Source organism: Cornus florida, unplaced genomic scaffold, assembly GCF_030987335.1.
Source record: "Cornus florida cultivar Cherokee Brave unplaced genomic scaffold, ASM3098733v1 CherokeeBrave_3.0.0_Hap2_Chr08, whole genome shotgun sequence".
NCBI classification, from domain to species: Eukaryota; Viridiplantae; Streptophyta; class Magnoliopsida; order Cornales; family Cornaceae; genus Cornus; species Cornus florida.
This window is the reverse complement of record NW_026775578.1, coordinates 33,504,911-33,528,591: the sequence shown is the minus strand read 5'-3', so window position 1 is coordinate 33,528,591 and position 23,681 is coordinate 33,504,911. Positions and strand designations below refer to the sequence as shown.

General features: G+C 37.7%; 1 protein-coding gene across 2 annotated transcripts in view; it reads left to right on the top strand.

Moving 5' to 3' along the window:
• The window catches only part of LOC132271217 (ubiquitin C-terminal hydrolase 12-like), a 41,720-nt gene extending 18,853 nt beyond the window's left edge, over positions 1-22,867 (top strand). Inside the window, exons 12-32 of one of the 2 annotated variants that reach the window (XM_059772535.1) lie at positions 399-477; positions 583-729; positions 809-889; positions 992-1,111; positions 11,333-11,455; positions 13,251-13,328; positions 13,471-13,559; positions 13,636-13,744; positions 13,859-13,927; positions 14,070-14,180; positions 17,113-17,168; positions 17,283-17,460; positions 17,580-17,681; positions 17,759-17,830; positions 18,238-18,303; positions 18,987-19,052; positions 20,279-20,365; positions 20,516-20,632; positions 20,770-20,844; positions 20,970-21,056; positions 22,163-22,867. In XM_059772535.1, coding sequence (XP_059628518.1) covers positions 399-477; positions 583-729; positions 809-889; positions 992-1,111; positions 11,333-11,455; positions 13,251-13,328; positions 13,471-13,559; positions 13,636-13,744; positions 13,859-13,927; positions 14,070-14,180; positions 17,113-17,168; positions 17,283-17,460; positions 17,580-17,681; positions 17,759-17,830; positions 18,238-18,303; positions 18,987-19,052; positions 20,279-20,365; positions 20,516-20,632; positions 20,770-20,844; positions 20,970-21,056; positions 22,163-22,204 — 1,954 coding nt within the window. In that variant the 3' untranslated portion in view covers positions 22,205-22,867. Of the gene's footprint in view, positions 1-398; positions 730-808; positions 890-991; positions 1,112-11,332; positions 11,456-13,250; positions 13,329-13,470; positions 13,560-13,635; positions 13,745-13,858; positions 13,928-14,069; positions 14,181-17,112; positions 17,169-17,282; positions 17,461-17,579; positions 17,682-17,758; positions 17,831-18,237; positions 18,304-18,986; positions 19,053-20,278; positions 20,366-20,515; positions 20,633-20,769; positions 20,845-20,969; positions 21,057-22,162 lie in introns of both variants that reach the window. The other variant, XM_059772534.1, reaches the window with a different exon arrangement.
• The last annotated feature ends 814 nt before the right edge of the window (positions 22,868-23,681 follow it).

Below are 23,681 nucleotides of genomic sequence, written 5' to 3'. Positions count from 1 at the left end.
GCTTGGTGAAGCCTTTGAAGGAAAGTAAAGTGAAGGTCAATAAACTTACCAATGCTTTGCTGTATTTAGGCAACTTGGCTGATGCAACCACATCATTCTTTTCTGTTCTAATCCTTTTGTTATGAATTCCTATTTCTTTTTTTACTTGTAGGTCTTGATAAAGGTTCTTTTATTGCTGCGATATTGTTGTTTGGTTTCTCCTTATATTCACAAGCTGCATGCAGCTTATTTGCATAGTGAGCTTAAATGCAGTTTTGTGAATGGATTTGATGCAGTTGCGCATCTAGCTTTTACTTTATTCTTTGATTTGTTCTCATTTTGGTGCTACAGTGCATCAGCCTTTTCGTTATGTCATTCCTGTTAATTGTCAACATTCAATTGAACCTGGTTGCATTTAGGTTTAAATTCGATGATGAACGGGTAACAAAAGAAGACATCAAGAGGGCATTGGAGGAGCAGTATGGTGGTGAGGAAGAGGTAACAATTTTCAACATTTATTTTTTGAAGTTCCCTGCTTTGTGTAATCCTAATCCTACTTCTTTGATACTAATGTCTTTTCTTTTCAATTTTTATATTCAACAGTTACCACAGACGAACCCTGGGTTCAACAACTCTCCATTTAAATTTACAAAATATTCAAATGCATACATGCTTGTGTATATACGTGAAAGTGACAAGGAGAAAATAATATGTAATGTAGATGAAAAGGACATAGCTGAGCACCTTAGGGTAATAAATCTCTTGACCTCATTTTAATGTTTTTGATGTTTTGCCAAATAAGTTATACTGAACCTGCATGACATTCCAGACAAGGTTGAAGAAAGAACAAGAAGAAAAGGAGCAAAAGAGAAAGGAAAAAGCAGAGGCGCACCTTTACACTATTATAAAGGTTACAACTTTCTTTTTTCTCCCCCAAACTTGTTCTTGTCTATAAACTTTACATCTGTACCTTGTTATTGTGTACTAAATCTATTATTTTGTGTGCCTCTAGGTTGCTCGTGATGAGGATCTTCTTGAGCAGATTGGTAGAGATATATACTTTGATCTTGTGGATCATGATAAAGTCCGCAGTTTCCGAATTCAAAAACAGATGCCTTTTAACCTTTTCAAGGTATTAATTATTGTTATGCTTTATAATTGAAATTTGATAGGTTTTGATTTGTTAATGCAGTGTAAGGTGCTATTGTTAAAACTGAAAATCATGTGCTGAAAAATTTAATAGCTGAACTTTTAGTGCTGGATTGTAAGTGGTAATAAAAATTGAGATTTTTATTTTGAATTTTAAGTGTTTAGCATTCAATAATGGTGAAACCCCCATCACTTAAAATTTTATCCCATTTTAAGTAGCGCTTACCTTTTTAAGTGGTACTCAAATTTCGTTATCAAACGCACTTAACTGGATGAGCACTTACTCCATTCATTTAGCTTTGTTTGGCATCTGGATGTCTATATTTGCCCCAACTATGGAAGCTAGCTTTTGAAGGGTTATACACGTTAGAAGTAAATAGAAAATGTTGTATACACATATTTTTTAATATATTTATGGGGTTGTAAGCATAGGGGTGGGACAGGGATAGGGCGACTTTGGCTTATTCTACCTGGTAAAAGTTTTGACTTTCCTCTAGATTTTTCTTTTCTCTTTTGACGCCGGAGTCTTCTACTCCGGCGTCTATAGTTCTCTTTCTTTTCTTTCTTGGTGTTGGATCTTTGGTTTCGACAGATCATGCTACGTTCGTATCTCAAAGTCGCGACCCTACCATGTCTCAATATTCACAGGAAGATCAAAAGTTGTTCAATTGATAGAGATGTGGTCCTTAGGGTTGATCATCAGAGCATTGCAGAACGTGAATCCGTATTGAAATCTTGTCTGGTTGGTCGTTTTGATCGTGATGTGGGGTGCACTAAAAGGATCGAGGAGTGGGCGACGAAATCTTGGCAAATCTCGTGTGGAGTAAAAGTTTCAACCCTACCTGACGGCATTTTTTTGTTCCGTCTACCATCGGAGGTCGAAGCTTACAGGGTTTTGAATGTGGGGAGGAAGAGATGGGGTGAAGCTTCCTTACACATCGACAAGTGGGATTTCGCGGTGGGCTACTCCGCTGTGGTTGATCGCGACAGGTTATGAAGGGTGGTGTTGTTCAGCTTGCCCCTCCATCTATGGTGCCACAAACTGATAGTAGCCATCGGAGACCTCTGCGGTGGGTTTAGAGGAGTGGAAGCGGATGATCAAGCGAGAGGCGAACGAGTTCTCCTTGTTTCTGCTGGAGCTGTGGTGCCGAAGTTTGTTTTTGTTGAAGACCAACGAGAAGCCTTCAAGATCAGTTTGATTGAGGAAACTTCACCTTGCATCCTTCCAAAATCCTATTATGGGTTTGGTGAGGCTTTTTCCCTTCCGTCTGATGGAGAATTCAACGGTGGGTGTCATCGGTATTTGCAGACTCAACTGAGTTGTCAAGGAAAGCGAAGAGCGTTCGCCAACGCACTGGCGTCGAGTGGGGTAGACAGATTTTCGAGGCGTACGCATAATGCCCGTCATCAACACTTTTCAAATCCTCATTTTGATCGCCTTGATGGTAATCAACCACGTGGGCAACCACGTGGCTTCACGAGTTTCATGCAGCGGACTCAGATGGGCGTAAGTATGGGCCTCTTTTTTCTGGGCTGAACAATGGGCTGTTTGGTTTTTATGGACCACAAGCTTCACTTAAAAGGAATGTTATGTGGAGACCCAACAATAAGCTATCCATTTCTTTCCTCAATGATAAGCCCAAACCACAGTTGCCCAAGTCCAGCCGAAACAATGCTAAGTTACGTATTGGGCCATTTGAAGACTTAAAAAGAATGGTTCATTGGGGCCCAATAATCAGAAGTCAGTTTCTTTTCTTAATACAAAACCCAGTCCAGCCACCGAACCAATTATTGATCATATTCAGGGTCGTCTTCCTCATGCTTCCTCTGTGAATTTTTGGAACTCACCGGAGAAGAGGAGATGGATGAAATTAAGTGAAGATGAGGCTGGTGTGGGAACAGACAAGAAGGGCTTTCGTCATCTACAGTGTTGCGCTGATTCTTCACTCAAGCCCCCTCCAGCTACAACTCGGATAATGGGAAGCAGCTCTAGACTTTCATCTCGGGATTCTTACAGAAGCAATTATGTTTATAGATGGTAGAGGAATGATAAACAGAAATGGACCTCCACTGACATGTCCTCTGTTTCTCATTCTCAGAGCTCCCTTAAAGCACTTTCTTCTTCCGCCCTCTCTGGAGAGGTGAGGGGCAATGTTGAGATGTCAATTGAGAAGAGTTGTGTTATGTCTGATGTGCCCTCGGCACTTGCTGAAGAGTTTGGGCTGGTTACAGAGACGACTGCCAGCGAAATTGTCACTTCAGGCCAAGTTGATTCACTCAATTGTGAAGTTCAGGACTCGTCAGATGGGGTCTTGGTCCGAGTTGGGAGAGACCTTCACTTTCAGCTGTCTAATGAGTCAACCATGACTTTGCTCAAAGAACTTCGCCTTTATGTTGCTTTGAAAGGTTTTAATAGCATATCATCTGACGGGGAAGAGGATAATAAATTGGTTAGTTTCTTGAGCAGTGGACTGGGAGACTGTATTGATTTTGACTCGTTTTCAGAGCCTTTTGATTTTGGAAGGGATTGTGATGAGGAGGTGGCTACTGATTTGGTTTCTATTTAAGAAGTCTGTTCTAACGAGTTTGTACCTTGGCTGGAGAATGATTTTTTTGAAGTGATAGAGGAGGAACCTTTGGCAATTGAGAAATCTGGTTGTTCAGTAACAAATATTGAATTGGGTAAGGATTGGATGATTGAAAATATAGGAGCTGCTAGTGAGTTGTTAGGTGTTTCTTCAGAGGGAAACAGTAACCAGACACTCTCCATCCTTCAAGCAATAGTAGAAGCCAGAGAGGTAGTTGTGACTGAAGAGGTAGTGAACCCGAGGCCTTTATCATCCTGGAAAGGGGCACAGGAGATCAAGAATCTTATCTCTAAAGTCAATTATGAAGGAAAGAAAGGGGTGGTGAAGGAGAGGGGAAGGACTAGGAGTTGGAGCGCGAAGAAAGGAGGGGGGTAGATTATTTTATCTGGTTTTTAATGAAGCTACGAATTATTTCTTGGAATGTTCGTGGTCTCAATGACCCGAATAAAAGGAGGGTGGTTAAGGTTGCTTTGAGGAAGTGGGGGGCCCAAGTTGTTTGTTTGCAAGAAACAAAGTTGGCATCCATTACGGATGGGGTGGTTAGGAGCTTGTGGGGAGGAAGGTTTGTTGAATGGGAGGTCTTGAATGCTACAGGTACTTCGGGCGGTATCTTAGTTATGTGGGATTGTAGATGGGTGTCTCGGTTGGATGTGTGGGCAGGGAGATTCTTAGTCTCTTGCAAGTTCAAATTGGAAGAGGACAATTTCAGTTGTGTTTTTACTTGGGTTTATGGACCAGTTGTTGATATTGATCGGCCTTTTTTCTGGGAGGAGCTTAATAATGCTAAAGAAATGTGGTCTCTTCCTTGGTGCTTGGGTGGAGATTTCAATTCTGTTAGATTCCCATTAAAGAGGTCCACAGGAGATAGGAGGTCTTCTGAAATGGATCAGTTTTCTGATTTCATTGACGAGCATCTTCTCATTGATTTACCTATGGAAGGCGCAGCCTATACATGGTCAAATGGCAGGGACCCGGTCACTTTTTCAAAGGCTGGATCGTTTCTTGATTTCCGGGGAATGGGAAGAGAAATTCTCGGATGTCGTTCAAGCAGTTTTAGCTCGGGTTATTTCTGATCATGTTCCTTTGGTTTTAGATTGTGGAGGTTTGAGTTCTTAAAGGTCTCTGTTTCGATTTGAGATTATGTGGCTAAGAGCGGAGGATTTCCAAGGAAAAGTTTAGTCTTGGTGGGAGGGAGTTGTTGTCATAGGCTCATCTAGTTTCATGTTATCTTGAAGGCTCTCAAATTCGATCTTAAAAAGTGGAATAAAGACCTTTTTGGGAATCTTGAATGGAGGAAGAGTAGAGTCTTTGCTGATTTTTATGAGATTGATCGCTTAGAAGAGGCGGGTGGGGTTGTGGAGTTTTTGAGTTCTAGGAGAGCTTCTTGTCAGGCAACTTTGGCTGAGATTGCTAGTATGGAGGAGATATCTTGGCGACAAAAATCCCGGGCTCTTTGGCTAAAAGAGGGAGATCGCAATACAAGTTTTTTTCCCAGACCCGCTAACGCTCATAGAAGAAGTAATCATATAGGACGTATTCGGGTGGAAGGTGTAGAGTTGTGGAGTGAGGAAGATGTGCGTAATGGGATTGCTTCCTTTTACCAAAAGCTTTATATCAAACCGCTTGCTTGGAGACCTAAACTTGATGGTCTTCATTTTGAGGCCATTTTCGAGATCGATAGGGAAGGGCTTGAGATTCCTTTTATTGAAGAAGAAGTTCTACATGCCTTATCTAGTTGTAATGGGGACAAAGCTCTGGGGCCTGATGGGTTTACCATGCGGTTTCTTTTGCAAAGTTGGACAGTTGTGAAAAACGATGTCATGGGCACTTTTCAGGAGTTTTATTCTACTGGTGCCTTTGAGAAGTCGCTTAATGCAACTTTCATTGTCCTTATCCCTAAGAAGGGAGGTGCTTCTGACATTAAAGACTTTCGTCCTATCAGCTTAGTGGGATGTATTTACAAGCTTTTGGCTAAGGTCCTTGCTCTTAGGTTGAGGGGAGTAATGGATGGGATTATTTCAGATTCCCAGAATGCTTTTGTTGGAGGAAGACAAATTTTTGATTCAGTTCTTATTGCAGGTGAATGTGCGGATTCCAGATTGAGAAGTGGTGTTCCCAGAGTCTTGTGTAAACTTGACATTGAGAAAGCGTATGATCATGTGAATTGGAATTTCCTGCTTTATTTGCTTCAGAGAATGGGGTTTGGTAGTAAATGGAGGAAATGGATTGAGACATGCCTTTCGTCTGTCAAATTCTCTGTTCTTGTAAACAGGTCTCCTGCTGGTTTCTTTGGGTGCTCCTGGGGTTTAAGACAAGGAGATCCCCTGTCATCTTTCCTCTTTCTTATTGTTATGGAGGGCTTAAGTAGACTTATGCGAAGAGCAGAGGATCTTGATCTTATCAGGGGCTTTATAGTAGGAAGAGATCCTGTCCATCAGATGGAGGTCTCTCATTTACTTTTTGCGGATGACACCCTGGTTTTCTGTGATGCTAGTGTGTCTCAGCTTAGATATTTGACGTGCATTTTGGCCTGTTTTCAGGCTGTCTCTGGTCTGAAAGTTAATGTGGCTAAAAGTGTGCTTGTTCCGGTTGGAGATGTTCAGAATATTTCTTCTTTAGCGGAAGTCCTTGGGTGTAGGGTGAGTTCTTTTCCAATTCCGTATTTGGGCTTGTCTTTAGGGTTTCCTCTAGAACGGTGGGGTGTTGGGACCTGTGATTGATAGGTATGCGAAGAGATTAGCAGGATGGAAAAAGCAATACTTGTCTGAGGGAGGGAAAGTTATGCTTATAAAGAGCACTTTATTGAGCCTTCCCACATATTTTTTATCTATGTTCCAAATTCCTTGCTCTGTTGTTGATAGGATTGAGAAAATTCAAAGGGATTTCCTTTGGGGTGGGAGAGGTGATGAATTTAAGTATCACCTTGTCAATTAGGAACAAGTTTGCAAGCCAATGAAGTTTGGTGGTCTTGGTATTAGAAGACTGGTCCCCTTTAACCAAGCTCTTCTGAGTAAATGGTTGTGGAGGTATGAAAGGGAAAGACATTGCCCTTGGCGAAGGCTTGTTTCATGTCGATATGGGAAGAGAGTGGTGGTTGGTCTACTCGTCCAGTTTCTCTTGTGGGAGGAGTTGGGGCGTGGAAATTCATAAGGGAGGGATGGGAAGCTTTTTCTACTCATATCAAATTCAAAGTTCGTGATGGCAGATGTGTACGCTTTTGGGAGGATCTTTGGTGTGGAGACTGGCCTTTATCTTGTTTATTTTCCAGGTTATATAGTATTGCAGTTGATAGACTTGCCTACGTAGCCAACTGTTATCAACTTGATAGCAGAGGGATTACGTGGGACGTGCAATTTAGATGCTCTTTTCAGGATTGGGAGGTGGACGAGGTATGTGTTTTCCTGGATTTGTTGTATCGACGGGAGGCAGTTGGCAGAGGTAGTGATGATATGACATGGATTCCCTCTTCCCATGGTCGCTTTGAAGTTCGTTCCTTATTCTTATATCTTTCTGATTTCGATATTGTTGATTTTCCATGGAAGACTATTTGGCGTTCTATGGTTCCAACTAGAGTGGCATTTTTTGTTTGGACCGCTGTTTGGGGTAAGATTCTTACGATTGATAATCTAAGGAAAAGGGGCAATTGTCTTGTTAACTGGTGTTGCTTGTGCAAACAAGATGGTGAGTCAGTTGCTCACATTCTCATGCATTGTCCTATGGCGAGGGATTGTTGGAATCTTATCTTTTATCTGTTTGGTATGCGTTGGGTTATGCCTCGTTATCCTAAGGATTTGATTTGTATATGGAGAGGATGCCGTGTGAGTAGCGCTGTTCGCGATTGTTGGAGAGTTGTACAACATTGTGTTTGGTGGTGCATTTGGAAGGAGAGGAATAGTAGAATGTTCGAAGGGAAAGAATCGTCCATGGCGATTCTGAAACTACACATCATACGCTCTCTTTTCAGTTATGTGAAGAGGAAGTCCTGTTCTTCTTCCGAAGATTTAATTATTTTTTTTGGCTTCTTTGGGATTTTAATCCCTAGTTCCACTTTTGTATAAGGGATGCGTTCCCCTTTTGAACGCCTTTTTTATTTCAATTATTACTTATCAAAAAAAAAAAATATTTATATATTTATGGGGTTGATTTTGGAACTATGCATTAATTTGATGGTTAGTTATTTGAATTATTTGCTCATTGTCAGTCTTTTCTTTCCCATTTCTTTATTTTTTGGCTCCTGAAAACCCCAGGCTTTTTTTCATAGTTAACTTGTCTCTTCTGAGACTTGAACCTTTGACCTCTCTTTGGAAATAAGAGGCTGATACCGCTAGGCCATTGGCCCTTTGGTAAAAAAAACACACCCCAGGTTGATTCAGCAGAAGGTAAAACTTAAAATTCTGCTTGAAATTTAACAATAGGATCCAAAAAATATGCAGTGATTTTCAACATTGCATTTTAAAGTTTTTTATTGCTAAACATTACATTGTTTTTTTTTTTTTTTTTTTTTTTTTGGGATAAGTTAAACATTACATTGTTCTTTGATTTGTGATTGTCTTTATTGTTACATAAACTGTGGAATCCCTATAGCAACTTAAGGTTGAACTGGAGCACTCCCTTTGTGACAAAAAATGGAATTATACTTCTTATCCATTTACTTTTTGGTATTCATTGAACATGAGTTAGACCATTTCAGATGACTTTATCTGATCTTTTAATCAATTGCTTCCTCCTATAGCTTCCTGAAAGTATTAGCTTCTTGTTCAATATTTTTCGTGTCCTACTAATTAAATGCAGAGCCACTAAGTTGGCTGCTCTTATTTTTGTTGGTACATCTTTTGGGCAGCTTAGTCTAGAGTACCATGAAGCATAGCTGACCTTTTATATGTCTTATTTATTGTTCCTCTTGGTGATATTCTACGACCACACAACACCTTGGAAGCACTTTTCCAATCTTGCATGGTGCTTTGGTTTTATGGTTACTGTTAAGGTCTTCTTTGGTTTCCCCTTCCAATTGGTAGCACTTTTAAGTTTATGGAAATTGTGGCTTCGGAGCATCTTCTTCCAGCAAATTTGCTTCTCTCTCATTTCCACGCGTGCATTACATTTTGCTCTCTCTCCCTTGTTATTTTGCTCTTTTCCCTCTATTTATGTAATTAATATATTTTTGATGTGGTACTCCATGTGAATAATTATTCTTCTACAGGTTCTTTCTACAGTAATTAAATAACAGCAGGGGTCATTCTATGAGTTTTATATTTGTTCATAGTTTCTGATTGTTGCCCAATGAGTGAATTGCATTCATGTATGAAAACTTTATCTTCTATCTGGTAGTCATAAAGGGGAATGGAGATTTAAAACTTCAGACTTGTCACCATCTATGTCTGTACGTAGTTTTTTATGCTTTGAGGACTTTCCCCGATTGAGCTGAGTAGCCTCCACCCTTTCTATTAAAATGGGTACAAGCACGGGATTGTGGCTTGTCCCCCTTTTTTTTTTTTTTTTTTTTTTGGGTTTTGGTATTTTGTTTTTTAGTTTTGGTTTTGGAGATGATGCATCCCTATTAGTTATTATTATCCTCTTATTAAGTGTTAGTATAAATTGGTATAATTTACAGATGTATGGGTGGTAATGAAATTAAATTGAAGGAGTAAAAAATTAATTAGTGGTAACATTTTGCTTTTTGTAAAGTAATTTTATATCTTTTAAAGTCCAACCGGTTGAACTGCTCTAGGGAGTTTAACTGGTTAGGGAATTTACCAGCTAAATTTGCTGAGGCGTCCAATAGAATTTTGACAACACTTTTTCTACGTGTACTTGGACTCTCTTGTTTATAAAAACTCTTCTTTGCTCCAGCATTTTAGAGATGAGAGATTTGTTATTTTTTCACAGGCAGAACTTTTTAAGAGAGTTTGTGACAGAAAACTCACCATTGATTATTCTGATTGTTTTTCTTTATTTGAGAGCACATACTTTACATGAGAATGATATAGGGTGATGTTCTCTATCTGATTGAAGACATACAGAGGTTCCTACAGTTCTCTTGGTTGATCAAAGTAGCAGGATTTTTTGTTTTCCTTTCACGTTCTTCCAGCAACCTGTCTGCAAGAATTGAGGAGTAAGACTGGAATTTGCGGCAGCTCGACAAGGAGTCATAGGATTCAAACTGAGGTGTTCAACAATTAGTTCTCGGGGGAGTGGAGTGGGTTGAGACTGAGATAGAGTTTGTGTAACACTGCTTCGAGATAGTGGATTGATTTCGCCAGAGACGGCTAAAGTCTCTGTGGTTTTTTCCTTCAGGTTTCCATGTAAACTATTCCTAGTCATCTCTCACTTGACTTTATTCATTGCTTTGTGTGATTGGATTTTCATTTTTATTGGGTAAAATTAAAGTAATCTGAAAATAAATCAAAAGAGCACGCTAGACCTATTCTTCCCCCCTAAGTCTTTCATCTAAGATTAAACCTTTCACGCCACTTCCGCACTGCACAAGGTGCGGAACTCACAAGTTTATTATGGGCATGTTTTTGTTTTTTATTCAAAGAGATTGGATGGAAGCTTTATCTGCTAGAAATCGTAATTCTCAGCATTTTGATGGCTGCAGCCGTGGTAATCTAAGCCAAATTTGATGCGGAACTGTATTTGGGGATCATGATGGAAAAATCATCTCTTTTTTTCTTCTCTAAGACTGTGGGCCATGAGAATGGGGTTAATGCAGTAGAGTTGCTTGGTTTGCTTGAGGAAACTAAGGAATCTAAGATTCTTAGGCATAGGAACAATTGGGTGGAAGGTGATTCCGAAGTTCTTACTCGTTTGGCTTTGGGGTTTAACCATAGTAAGTTTCTCGGAGATTCTCTGTACTCCCCCTCATGATGCAAGTTTGTGTTATAGCTTTTTCTCTTGGCACTTCGCTCTTTTGGATATATAGATGTAATGGAAAAGCTGATCTGTTGGCTGAGACCGGGAAAATTACTGAAGAATTATACCAGGGAGATTAAAACCTTCCTTGAGTTCCTTCTATAGTGTTTCTGGGGAGGGAGAGAGTATGCCAAGATTTTTGACTGTCTCTCTCGTTTTCTCCTTCTTGCCTTTGTTTTATTTGGTGCTGTCTTGATCTTCAGTTAGAACTGTGTGTGTGTGTATTTTTATTGTTATGCTGACTATTGAGAATTAAAATTGAAAACAGGTAATAGTAGGTCTATTTGGAGTCTGGTTTACGCACTTGCATTTAAAGATTTCTTTTCCTACACTTACAAGTTCTGGTTCTTGTTCATACTTGTACTCATAATTGTTCATTTAACTTGTTTAATGAATGAGCATTGCATGTCTTATTTACCATGTTTATTATATATGAAGCTGCTTTTTCATTACGTTTAGTGTCTGAATATGCCACTATATTAGATTGCTGACAACATCACTTCAGCTCCTAAGTTACCGCAGCTTCTTCTTCTTCTTTTTACTATTACTATAATTATTAATATGGTGGTTGTTATCATTAAAATGTATTTGTTAGAAATACTGCTGCTGCCTATGTTTTATCTTTTAGTTGCAGATTTATCACGAAACTTAATTCACTGAAACATTTATTTCCCTATCGATCTTAATTAGTAAGTTCATTGCAGGAGGAAGTTGCCAAAGAATTTGGTATACCAGTGCAGTTTCAACGTTTCTGGTTGTGGGCAAAGCGGCAAAACCATACATACCGTCCAAATCGACCATTGACGCCTCAGGAGGAAGCTCATTCTGTAAAATACTTTAAACTTTTCATCCATTTGTGTGTTGAATTATCCACCATTACATGTCTATACATGTCATGATAGCGTCTTATGCCGTGGTTCCTATAATAGCTTCTAAGTTCTAACCTGATTCACACATCGATGTTATTACATGTCTATATGTGTCATGATAGCACCTTATGCCGTGGTTTCCTACAACAGCTTCTAACCTGATTCACACATTGATGTACCTATCTAAGCTGTGAATCTGAATATTTACCTGTCAGTTACTATAGACTGGTATTAGATGAATTGCTGGACAGTAGTTTAATATAATTCAATTTGAATATAGAATTGGTTCTTGTCAGTGCTCCTCAAGATAACTTATTTTAGTATCACTTGAAAGACCAAAGATGGTGCAGCCATGTACACACGATCTATGCACAAGGTACTTATAGAAAACTATACTCTTGTCTTATCCAAAAACTCTACAAAAGATTCAATCATCATAGAAGATCCCAGTAGTGTGTGTGTGATCGACTTCTATGGTTTTGAGTCAAGCTGGGCATTCACCCAAGCATTCATTTGCATCTAGAACTGCATCAAGAATTTGATGGTCCTGTACAAAAGCATTCTGAGAATTTGAGTAATTACATTTGTCACCTGCTCACCTTCCTAAGACACAGCCTAAACTATACAAACCACCGGCTTTGACCAATTACATTTGTCACCTACTCACCTTCCCAAGACACAGCCTAAACTGTCGCTCTAAAACCTGTACAAACCACAGGCCAAAATAATGTGGAACGTCCTTGAGTGTATTACTACTGCTCCTCTTTTTCAAGATAAGCATGGTAAAATGGGCATTTAAGCTACCCTTGATCTTTCCGATATCTTGAAAGTGGTTAATCATTGCAACAGTGTCCCCTCACAATGCCACAACACTGCTGAAAGAATTGCATTGCCATACCTTCGAGACCTGGTGTCTTGACCTTATTGCTCTACAAAGTACCATCATCTCTTCAGTAACATATGGTCTTTCCAGCAGCTCCCTATACCTCGCTTCATTTCTTGTAAACTCCAACCTGTGAAAGCTAGTACGCCACTTCGAAGTCTCCATATTCGAGTTTTCGTAGAAATGCATGATGCTATTATTGGCCTCCTTTAGTCTCAACTGGAACCCATTAACAACAATCCCACTGCTCCTCTTTTTTCAGATAAGCATGGTAAAAGGGGCATTCAAGCTACCCTTGATCTTTCCAATATCTTGAAAGTGATTAATCATTGCAAGAATGGACCCTCACAATGGCACAGCACTGCTGAAAACACTCTAATGTACTTGGTTTTTCCAAGTACATCATCTAATATTCGATTGAAAAATAATTAAGATTATATTTATGACAAACAATAGAGATCACCAAGTCATTCCCTCTTGAAACAACCTGACAGAAATACGACATACCTTCTCTCTCCCTCTCCCTCTCCCTCTCCCTCTCCCTCTCCCTCTCCCTCTCACAAATATAATCTTAATTATTTTTCAAGTGAATATTAAATGATGTACTTGTGTCGTCGCATGTGCCCTCTTGAAAAAACCTGACAGAAATACAACATACCTTCTCTCTCCCTCTCCCTCTCCCTCCAGTTAATGATGTTGACTCTTCTGGCTTAAAATTGTTCTTTTGATTTTCCCTTCATCATTTTGCAAATTCTTCTTTCTATTATTCATAGTGACACATCTGTTGTGATTTTTGTTAAAGCTGGCTGATATGGTTGCAACCGTGTGATACTATGGTGTCGCTCATAATATAACTTTAACACATTGTAGGTGGGACAATTGAGAGAAGTATCCAATAAGGCAAACAATGCAGAGCTAAAATTGTTTTTGGAAGTAGAACTTGGGCAGGTAACCTCTTATTAATTTGTCATCTTATTCTCTCTGGATATATTATGAACTAGCTTGATTTTGATGGAATTTTGTTTGAATTAAGTCATGTTAGTCTTTGTGCTTTTGATATAAAAATGGAGCTGTATGTAAAACCATGCAGGATTTGCGGCCAGTTCCTCCACCTGAGAAGACTAAAGAAGAGATTCTTCTCTTCTTCAAACTTTATGACCCTTTGAAAGAGGAGCTCCGGTACTCAATTTCTTTATTTTCTTTGTGTTGGAATTGCATGGGATTACTTACTCAGTCTTGTCTTCTGTGTTGTCAGGTATGTGGGGCGTCTTTTTGTGAAGGGTACTGGCAAGCCATTAGAAATATTAACAAAGCTGAATGAACTGGCTGGCTTTGAACCTAATGAAGAAATTGATCTCTTCGAGGTCAGCCTTCGTATTCTTATATTAGTGTACTTTGATTTTCTGGCATCCTTCTCTGGTCACCCATTTTATGATATAATACTTGTTGATATCTTATCCATCCTCTTTCATTTTTAGGAAATAAAGTTTGAGCCTAATGTCATGTGTGAACACATAGATAAAAAGGTACCTTTTCGTGCTAGCCAGGTATATTATCTCTAACCAACTACACTTTGTTAATGCTTTTCCATTGGTTGCTATCACCATTTTCTTTTCTATTTCTAGTTTACAATTCTTGTTGGTCTAGTATATTCCATTCAATTTTCTGATTGTTCTCCTCCTTCTGCAGCTTGAAGATGGGGACATCATTTGCTTTCAGAAATCCCTTCAAGTTGAAATTAGTGAAAAGTGCCGTTATCCTGATGTTCCTTCGTTTCTGGAATATGTGCATAATCGTCAGGTATTCTGTGTTTTCCTGGATCTTCATCTTCTTTTGCTCATAGTTTTTTAAAATAATACAAAATTTCTCCCCTTCTTTATCCATCTTTCAATGAATTTAACATGAAATTTATGGCAATACTTGTTAACATACCATTGATTTTACCTTACTTATGATTAGTTATTACCTAGTCGCCAAAATGAGTGCCCTTTGAGGGCTCACTGTATCAAGTTGGGCTATTTACCAACGGGTTAGTGGCTTAGTGGTATCAGCTTTTTACTTCCCAAAGGGAGGTCAGGGGTTCAAGTCTCAGAAGAGACGTGTGTGTGAGTACCAACTAGGAAAAAAAAAAAGTTGGGCTATTTTGATGAGATTGGTGATACACCAGTTGGTCATTTGAGATTAAGGCTTCAATAACAATGTAATATCAAGATATGAGATTGTTACGACAAATGCAGCGAATCCAAGCAACAATCACAAAACACAAAAAAATAAACACATCACACAAAGAACACAGAGATTTATACGTGGTTCAACAAGGCCTACGTCCACGTTGGAGATTACAAGTTTCTGCCCATCTCTCTTTCTGTATGATTTTTAGTCTCTCTGTGTCACACTCCAAATCCTAAGCGACCTTATTTATCGGGCTACAAGAGAGTACTAATTAAGGTCCACGACCCACAAGCAAAAAACGGGTCAAAACTTTTCTAACGGGTCATCGGGTCGTAAATGGGTCGCAACACTATCCACCACTAAATTCTGGCCACAACATCACAAATGAATTATTTTTTAAAATGAAAAGAAAAGAAAAGGAATTGCGGGCTTTCAGGAGTATTAGCGTTGGGAGTTCGGATAATCAATAGATTGTTTAATTTCTGAAATATATATATATATATATATATATATATATATATATTTTTTTTTTGATAAGTAAAATGTATTAGAAGGCGTTCAAAAGGGGAACGCGTCCCAAGCTATACAAAAAACTGAAACTCTGATCTCAAGGAGTCCAAAAAGTCCACAATATCCTCAATGGAGGAAAAATCTCTCCCCCAACCCCAACAAAAAAGAGTACTAGAGAATTTCAACACCCTAATGGAGGACTTTTTCCCATCAAAAGATCTTCTATTCCGCTCTTTCCAAATGCTTCACCAAACACAAAAGGGGGTTACCCTCCAGAAGACTCTCGCCTGAGCCCTCACCCATTGGCCCCTCCAAATATCCAGCAATTCCCGGGATATCCGAGGCATAACCCAATGAATACCAAACAAATCAAAAATGAGACTCCAACAATCATGAGCTACAGGACAATGCAGCAACAGGTGATCCATTGACTCCCCATTCAACTTACAAAGACAACACCGATTAACAATAATATGTCTTCGCTTCCTCAAGTTATCCAAAGTCAAAATCTTGCTCCAAGCTGCAGTTCACACGAAAAAGGCCACCCTAAGGGGCACCTTGGACAACCACACCGTCTTCCACGGGAAGGAAGCGCCATGAAAACCAGAAAGGCACACAAAAAAAGACCGGACTTGGAACATTCCCTGAGAAGAGGGCACCCAAAACAGGGAGTCAACACCAGTGCCCTCCACCTCCTGTCTGTACAAGAGAGCCAACAAGCCAGTGACATCATCCAACTCCCAATCCTGAAAAGATCGCCAGAATCGCACATCCCAAGATAACCTCCCGCTATCAAGGCGATAGCAGTTAGCAACCATAGCATGTTTGTCAACAACAATCCTGAACAACCTTGGAAACAAAAGAGCCAGAGGCCTATCCGCGCACCAGGGATCCTCCCAAAACCGGACAAACCTTCCATCCCGAACTTTGAATCTAACATGTTTGGAAAACTCATCCCATCCTTTTCCAATGGCCCTCCACACCCCTACTCCACTAGCAGACCTGACTGGCCTAGCTGACCACCCACCTCTCTCCTCCCCAAAGCGACAGGAAATAACCCTTCTCCATAATCTATGCCTTTCACTACCAAATCTCCAAAGCCACTTACAGAGGAGAGCACTGTTAAAGGGGGCCAATCTCCTAATCCCAAGCCCGCCCAATTGAAAAGGCCTGCAAACCTGCTCCCATCTGAAATATATTATGTATCTAAAATGAATGACCTAATAGCTCCTAGACAAGAAGTTAAATAGCGTGCTGATTATTGTCCATATATATAATGTTATAATTGTTACAATTCTAGTTGTTCGTGTATGGTGTTTGCATTTGGAATATACCAATGCAAATTAGCCCCATCATTTACACTCTTCTCTTTTTCTTTTTTGTCTTTACACTCAATATGTATATACTAGTATTTCTTTTTGTGTTCTAGCCAGATTGATCTTAAAAATTGTTCATGCCAGATGAATCTTAAAAATTATTTGAGTTCTTTTGGAAAACAGGGTAGTTCTTGGTCAATTCATTTAATTTTGTGATCTGGACTATTGAGTTTCTTACTTTGTTACCCAAGAAAGAGCACCATCTTGGATCATATCCAGCCAAAGTCTTAACCTGCTGGCTTCTGTACCTTTCTATTGGCAGGAGCATGCCAGGTTCCCAAGTTTGTTGTTGCCGTTGGCATGGATATGTGTCCTCTTGGTCAAGCATATATGAGACATCATTTTATTTCCTAAACTTGGCTGAAATATCTTGATTCACTGTTAGATCTTGTAAATGAGTATATACCTTTTTGTTTAAGATGATTTTGTACGAGGAACTTTACTTTAGAAGAGAGGTAGGAGGGGAAGAGGAGGAAGTTCTCTTTGAGAATTGAGCTAATAATGGTGTTTAAAATTTATACAAAACTGTTATTTTTATTTATATCTTTTGGTGCCAGTGTATTTGTTTAATCCTTCTGCATTTATAAATTTTATTAAGCCAGCTATTTGCAAATTATTGTCTGATAGCCTCCTTTCTCAACATCAAGTTTTACTAATCATTTGATGTTTTACAGGTTGTCCGTTTCCGTTCTCTGGAGAAACCCAAGGAAGATGAATTCCATCTTGAGTTGTATGTTTCGCCAGCATATAAATCTTACTTTACAGCTATTCTAGTCGATGGCGAATTTTTTTTTTATTTAATTTATTATTTCATAGTTTTTATTGTTTTCCATGTCAAATCTAGGTCAAAACTTCACAATTATGATGATGTCGTGGAAAGAGTAGCTCACAATCATGGCGTGGATGATCCATCTAAAATCAGACTTACATCTCATAACTGCTACTCCCAGCAACCTAAACCCCAACCAATCAAATACCGAGGGGCGGAACATCTGTCAGACATGCTGGTCCACTACAATCAGGTTGTTGATAGAATGATTGTTAGTCTGGTCAAGAGTTGCTTTTTGATCTTTATATTTTCAGTAAACATAGTTTTCTGACTGTTTATCTCCCACCACCCTTCCCCTAAAATAATATTTAGACTTCAGATATTCTGTATTATGAAGTGCTGGATATTCCTCTGCCAGAACTGCAAGGCTTGAAAACTCTGAAAGTTGCTTTTCATCATGCTACCAAGGATGAAGTGAGTGCCATTTTCTATAGCTGTCTCTTCTATTATCTTCTTTTTCTCTCATTAAATTTTGGTTCAACTGTTTCCAGGTAGTAATTCATACAATTAGATTGCCTAAACAAAGCACTGTAGGGGATGTTATTAATGACCTCAAGACAAAGGTAACTCTTGCTACTTTTCTATGCTTTCAAAGTGGACATCTACTCTAGTTTAAAGGAAATAGTGCCTGCATTGATTGAATTTTGAAGGAAAAAATTCCTCACCTCTTTGCTAAAGCAAATTGTTACTAGATTTGTAATTTTGTGAACTTGGCATTTTGTAATATACTTTCAAAGTGAACATCTACTATTGGTTAAATAAGGAAATTGTGCTTGCATCGATTGAATTATGAGAAACAAATAATGCTCACTTCTTTGCTAAAGCAAATTGTTATTAGATTTATAATTTTGTGTACTTAACTTGGCTTTTTGTGCTATACTTCCAATCCATATTCTCAGCTCACAATTATCTGTCGTTGCACTGTAGAAAAAAAAGAAGCTACTCATTCTTATGCGTTGTTATGGATCAGGTTGAGTTGTCTCATCCAAGTGTTGAACTTAGATTGCTTGAAGTCTTCTATCACAAAATCTACAAGGTATTGACTCTATTCATGTTGTATTGCTTCTTTCTGAGGCATTCTTTCGGAAATTGACTTGGTGAGAGACAAATTCAGCTTGATTTAAGTTTCTATAGTTGATGTAGTTACCTCGCTGCGTAGTAAGTTCCTCACTTTTTATGTTATTTGTATCACGTGAAGCAAATATGGTGAAGGAGATGATGCATGCTTTCGATAGCAATGAATTACATTTTGGATTTATTTTCTTTTGACACTGTTTTGAACGCATGTACAGTCTAATATAGTCAGTCTCATCAACAAAATGATTTCCCAATTTCATGGATTCTTGAAATTCTGGTTTTACACTGGCCTGATAATAATAACAAACATTGTGTATGTGCAATTTATTATAACCAAGAATTTTCCTGAATGAGTTCCTATTATAAAACTGAGTTTCTAAATTACAAGTATGTTCTAATTGTTGCTAGATGCTTCTTTCTTATATGTTGTGTGTTTGCGTGTTTTTATTGTTCTCTCTAATCGTCTAAAAAAGTTCGCAATTAAAATTCCTAATTTAGATCATTGAACTTCAAAAACCACATTAGTTAAGGATGTGAGTTCGTAGTGACTAGTGACTGTTACGAATTTTCTGTGAGAAAAAATTTGCATATCATCTCAAGTTCTTTAGAATATCTTATTTGTCCTGCCAACATCATTTACAGATTTTCCCGCTTAATGAGAAGATCGAGAACATTAATGATCAATACTGGACTTTACGTGCTGAGGAGGTAACTATTATCCTTTGTTGTTGGTGTGATTCATGCATGTGGAGTTGGGGTTTTCTTTTGTCTTCCTGTTTATAAATTATTCTGATGCCTAAGATTGATATTTTAAATTTGGTAAATATACTTTTTTTTTTTTGATAAGTAAGAATTTATTAAAAAAGCTCAAAAAGGGGGCGGAAACCAAAGATACAAAACAAAAGGCTAAAGGGCGCCTTAGACCTTCAGAGAGGCCAAAAAAACAATAATTTCCTCCGCAGATCTATAATCTCTCCCTGAAACCCAACAAAAAAGAGTACAAATAGTAGAGAACTTAAGCATAGAAACAGGCTTTTCTTTTCCATCAAAATATCTCCTATTTCTCTCGAGCCAAATACACCACCAAATACAAAGCGGCGTAGCCCTCCAAGCATCTTGAATGGAAGCCCCAACCGATACGCCTCTCCAAGCTTCAATCAACCCTCTAGAAGAACAAGGCATAACCCATTGAACCCCAAATAAACCAAGCATCAAATCCCAACAATCTCTGGCCATACTACAATGTTGGTAAATATACTTCAAGATTTGACTTCTGTTCATATTGTTGACTTCGATTCGAAGGTCAGGTCAACACTGAACTGGACCTTCCCAAAACCCTCATTGAGTAGCTTGTGCTGTTGGTTATTGCTAAATTTGAATTTCCTTCACTTGATGACAGCCGATAGGGTCCACTTGGTTCCGGGTGAAATTTTGTACTTGATTTTGATTCTTATTCTGTTTTCCTTTTAGATGATTTTTGAGATTGTTTTCCCGAACTTTAATTGAGCAGCTAGTGCTGTTTGTTTGTGAAAAGTATCTGAACACTTGCTTTCTATAAATTTTTGTTGGGGACAATAGGATTAATATGGCCGTGACACGAGTATTGAAAATACCTTTTGAAAAAAAGAAAAGAAAAAGAGAGAGTTGTCAAATTTGATGGGCAAACCCTGTGAGATAATGATGCCCTTGAGTGTTGACGCCCTTTATGAATGCCAGTTTATTGATGCTGACGCTCACAATTTTTTTTAAGATGACTTTTGCATTTTTTTCCCCCTCTGGAAAGCTATAAGAACTTCTTACTGCACTTTAGATGTAATTTGTTTCCATATTTCAAAAACTTTTGTAGGTTCTTACTAAATTACTATGTTTTCAATACCTGATAATTCTGGCTCATATTAGCCAATTAATATTGTTTTGACTACACTTCCCAACAGATCCCAGAAGAGGAGAAAAACCTTAGCCCTCATGATCGGTTGATTCATGTTTATCACTTTATGAAAGACACAGCTCAGAACCAGGTGGTAAGTATATAAAGATGAAAGATATAAGAGGCACTGCTGTGCATTAATTGTTGTGTCTTGGTGTTGTGATATTGTAATCTATCACACACTAACTGAGATTCTGTGATACTTGTATTTTATTTATTTATATTTATATTTTTAACTTTACAGCAGGTCCAGAATTTTGGGGAACCCTTTTTTTTGGTCATTCATGAGGGCGAGACATTAGCAGATGTTAAAATGCGTATACAGAAGAAATTGCAGGTTCCAGATGAGGAGTTCTCGAAGGTACTCGTTTTTTCCTTTGAAAGTATTTTGCTCGACGTTGGAACGGTTCAAAATGCCTCATTTTTTTTGCTGTTTAGTTAATATCTATTTTTATATGGTTCATATCCTTAATCTGTTTTTATTCTTTTCCTTGCCAGTGGAAATTTGCATTTTTGTCTTTGGGTCGTCCTGAATACCTTCAGGACTCTGACATAGTGTCCAGTCGTTTTCAGGTGCTCTCTTTCTCTCCCTCACTATCTCTCATCCTCATACACATGCGTGCACGCGCATGTCTCATTTATTTTGGGTGGTTAATTTCATCTCGTTCTTATTCTTATTTTCACTTTGTGCTTTTTAGAGAAGAGATGTTTATGGTGCGTGGGAGCAGTACCTTGGATTGGAGCACTCTGACAATGCTCCTAAAAGGTCTTATGCAGCCAATCAGGTATATCATTACATTTATATTACTTTTAAACTGCTGCAGTTTTTGGTTTCTTGAAATGTGCTTGAAAACTAGACAAAATTTTGAGTTCGTTTGGGATTGCTGTTATAAAGTTAAAAGCGCTTTTAATAATAGAGCTAATATAAAACTGCTGTCAGTGAAACACAGTTAAGCATTTGGTGACACATTGTATAAAGCATTTTTTATACTTGAAAACACTTTTAAATTTGCTTGGTAATAATGTTGCTTAAAGCACTTTTATTACTAATTTTACTATATTACCCTTACACTAAACATGTGCTAATTCCCTAATATTAAATATTATAAAATTCCATTGAGTTCAATAATTTATAAAGATCAACTTGTATTGGTTTTTTTTTTTTTTTTTTTAAATATCACATATTTTGTTTATGATATCGAATTTGTATTGAGTACTAAAATATAAATGAGTTAAACATATTTTAATGATGATTAATTTGTATCTGATTTGGAGAGTTCCAAATAAATTAGGATTTTCGTTTGTTACAGAGTCCTAGATATTGTTTGTTATTTGTTTGTAGAAGGGATAAAATTGTATTTATAAAAAATATAAAGGGATTAAATTCTCTAAAAGAAAATTAGTTACCTAAAAACATGGACCTCTACTTGTAACGCAAAAGTTACGATTCCTAACTTTACTTAAACGTACTTTTTAGACCTAACCTCTACCATCTATAAAAGTTTTTTTTTTTTTTTTTTTTTCTCCCCACCAAACACATTGCACCGCAATTTTTTAGAATGGAAGTGCTTTTCAGTACTAGAGAAGCAAATCCCAAACACCCACAAATTGTTGATGTCAAATTTACTTTTCACAAAGCATCATTTTTATTTCTTCCCTCTTTTTACCTTATATTTCTTTAAGGCTGAAAACAGTCGATATGACGATTGTATTAGTGATAGGTAAAAGTTATCATAATGGTGCTTTCAATAAGCTCATGCTATCTCAGACATTAGATTGAGAGGCTGCGAGAATGTGCCTCTCGATCCAGTGGCAGAGGATGACTTGCTCGTTTTGTAAATAAATTGTTAGAAGTCATTAAAGAATTTGGTGATTTGCTGCAATTTTGCAGAATCGACACACACTTGAGAAGCCCGTTAGGATCTACAATTAGGAGAAATCAGTTGAATCTCTGCCAATGCGTTGTCAGAATCTGTTTTTCCTTAAATGGCATGTGCGGATCCAAGAAGAAGGCAAGCACGGGATAAAAGGAAAATAGCAGTGAGACGGTGTATTCTAATGTACACAGACGTCCAATTCTTTATCGGGTTTGACGGATCATATGCAGTGTATCTTCCATGATTTCAATATACCTCTCTCTCTTTCTCTCTCTCTCCTGAAAGCACCCGTTACCTGGGGTGAGGTAGGTAGGTGATATTCCTGTCTTCAATTTTATTGTAATTTAGGAATATATGAGATTTTGGGGTGGGGATTGTATAGATAGCGTATAGGTGTGTGTTAACAAATTTTTTTTTTTCCTTGTCCGATCCTCCCTTTGTGGTTTATTAGGCGTTTTCGGAGAATGCGAGGTCTGTATAACGTTTGATTTAGTTCTCTATATGGGCTTTCTTGTATCTGTGCAAGAGAGATGACTATTTTCAGTCAAGTCTCAATTGGTCTTTGTCCTCAATGTTGTTTATTGAAGACATTGGTCTTGTTTCCATATCATTCCAAGCAGCAATTTCTGAATTTGATTAGACAGCAGTTTTTGCTTTTTGTATTTTTTTCTTCGCAATAGTGATATACACTGTGGTCTCGACCGGCATTGTATTTGCTATTGGTTATGTTTTTCAGCTCTGATACAGAGTATCATAGTCGGACACATCTAATTAAATATATGTGAGTAGTGTATAATGTCATCGTGTAATCATATATAATGATGTCCTACTCATAAAATATGAATGCATCTGACTTTCGGAAGACTTATCATTATTAGAAAAAAAATGTAAAAAAAATTATATCCAATTCATACAGATGACACTCTGAAGGACCTATTGTTTTAGGGAAGGACTAACTCTCTCATCTTTTCAGGAACCATGTAAATCAAATCCGTACATGCCCTTTGTTGATCGTTAGAAAAAGGCAGAAAAGTGATGAAATCTCTAATTTACTTCCTTTTTTATTTTATTTTATTTTATATATATTATTTTTCATGACTAATTGTTATTATTATTATTATTATTATTATTATTATTTTAAAGAATGAAATAAGCAACAACTTAATACTAGTAAACATATATGATTAATAGTCCTGTCGAAATTTCAACTCTATGGCTCGGATCGTTAGTGAGTTAGAAAAATAAAATAACTATTTTACATGTTTTCTTAATTCAAAAAAGTTCAAAAAAATATTCTATGCGGGAACAAAAGTCTCTACAACACTATATAAAGTTAGCGAATTTAGGTTAAATCGGTTTAACTTGTTTATTTAATCGTGTTGTTTTCATGTTTTGAAGATCAATCAGTTTAAGTTTTAACTCAATTACTATTAATATATTTTAATCGTGTCGAAGGTCAATTTAGATCTATTTAAGTGTTTAGTGACATAAGTACCTTTCATAATTAAATTATTTTTTAATTTATTTGATAAT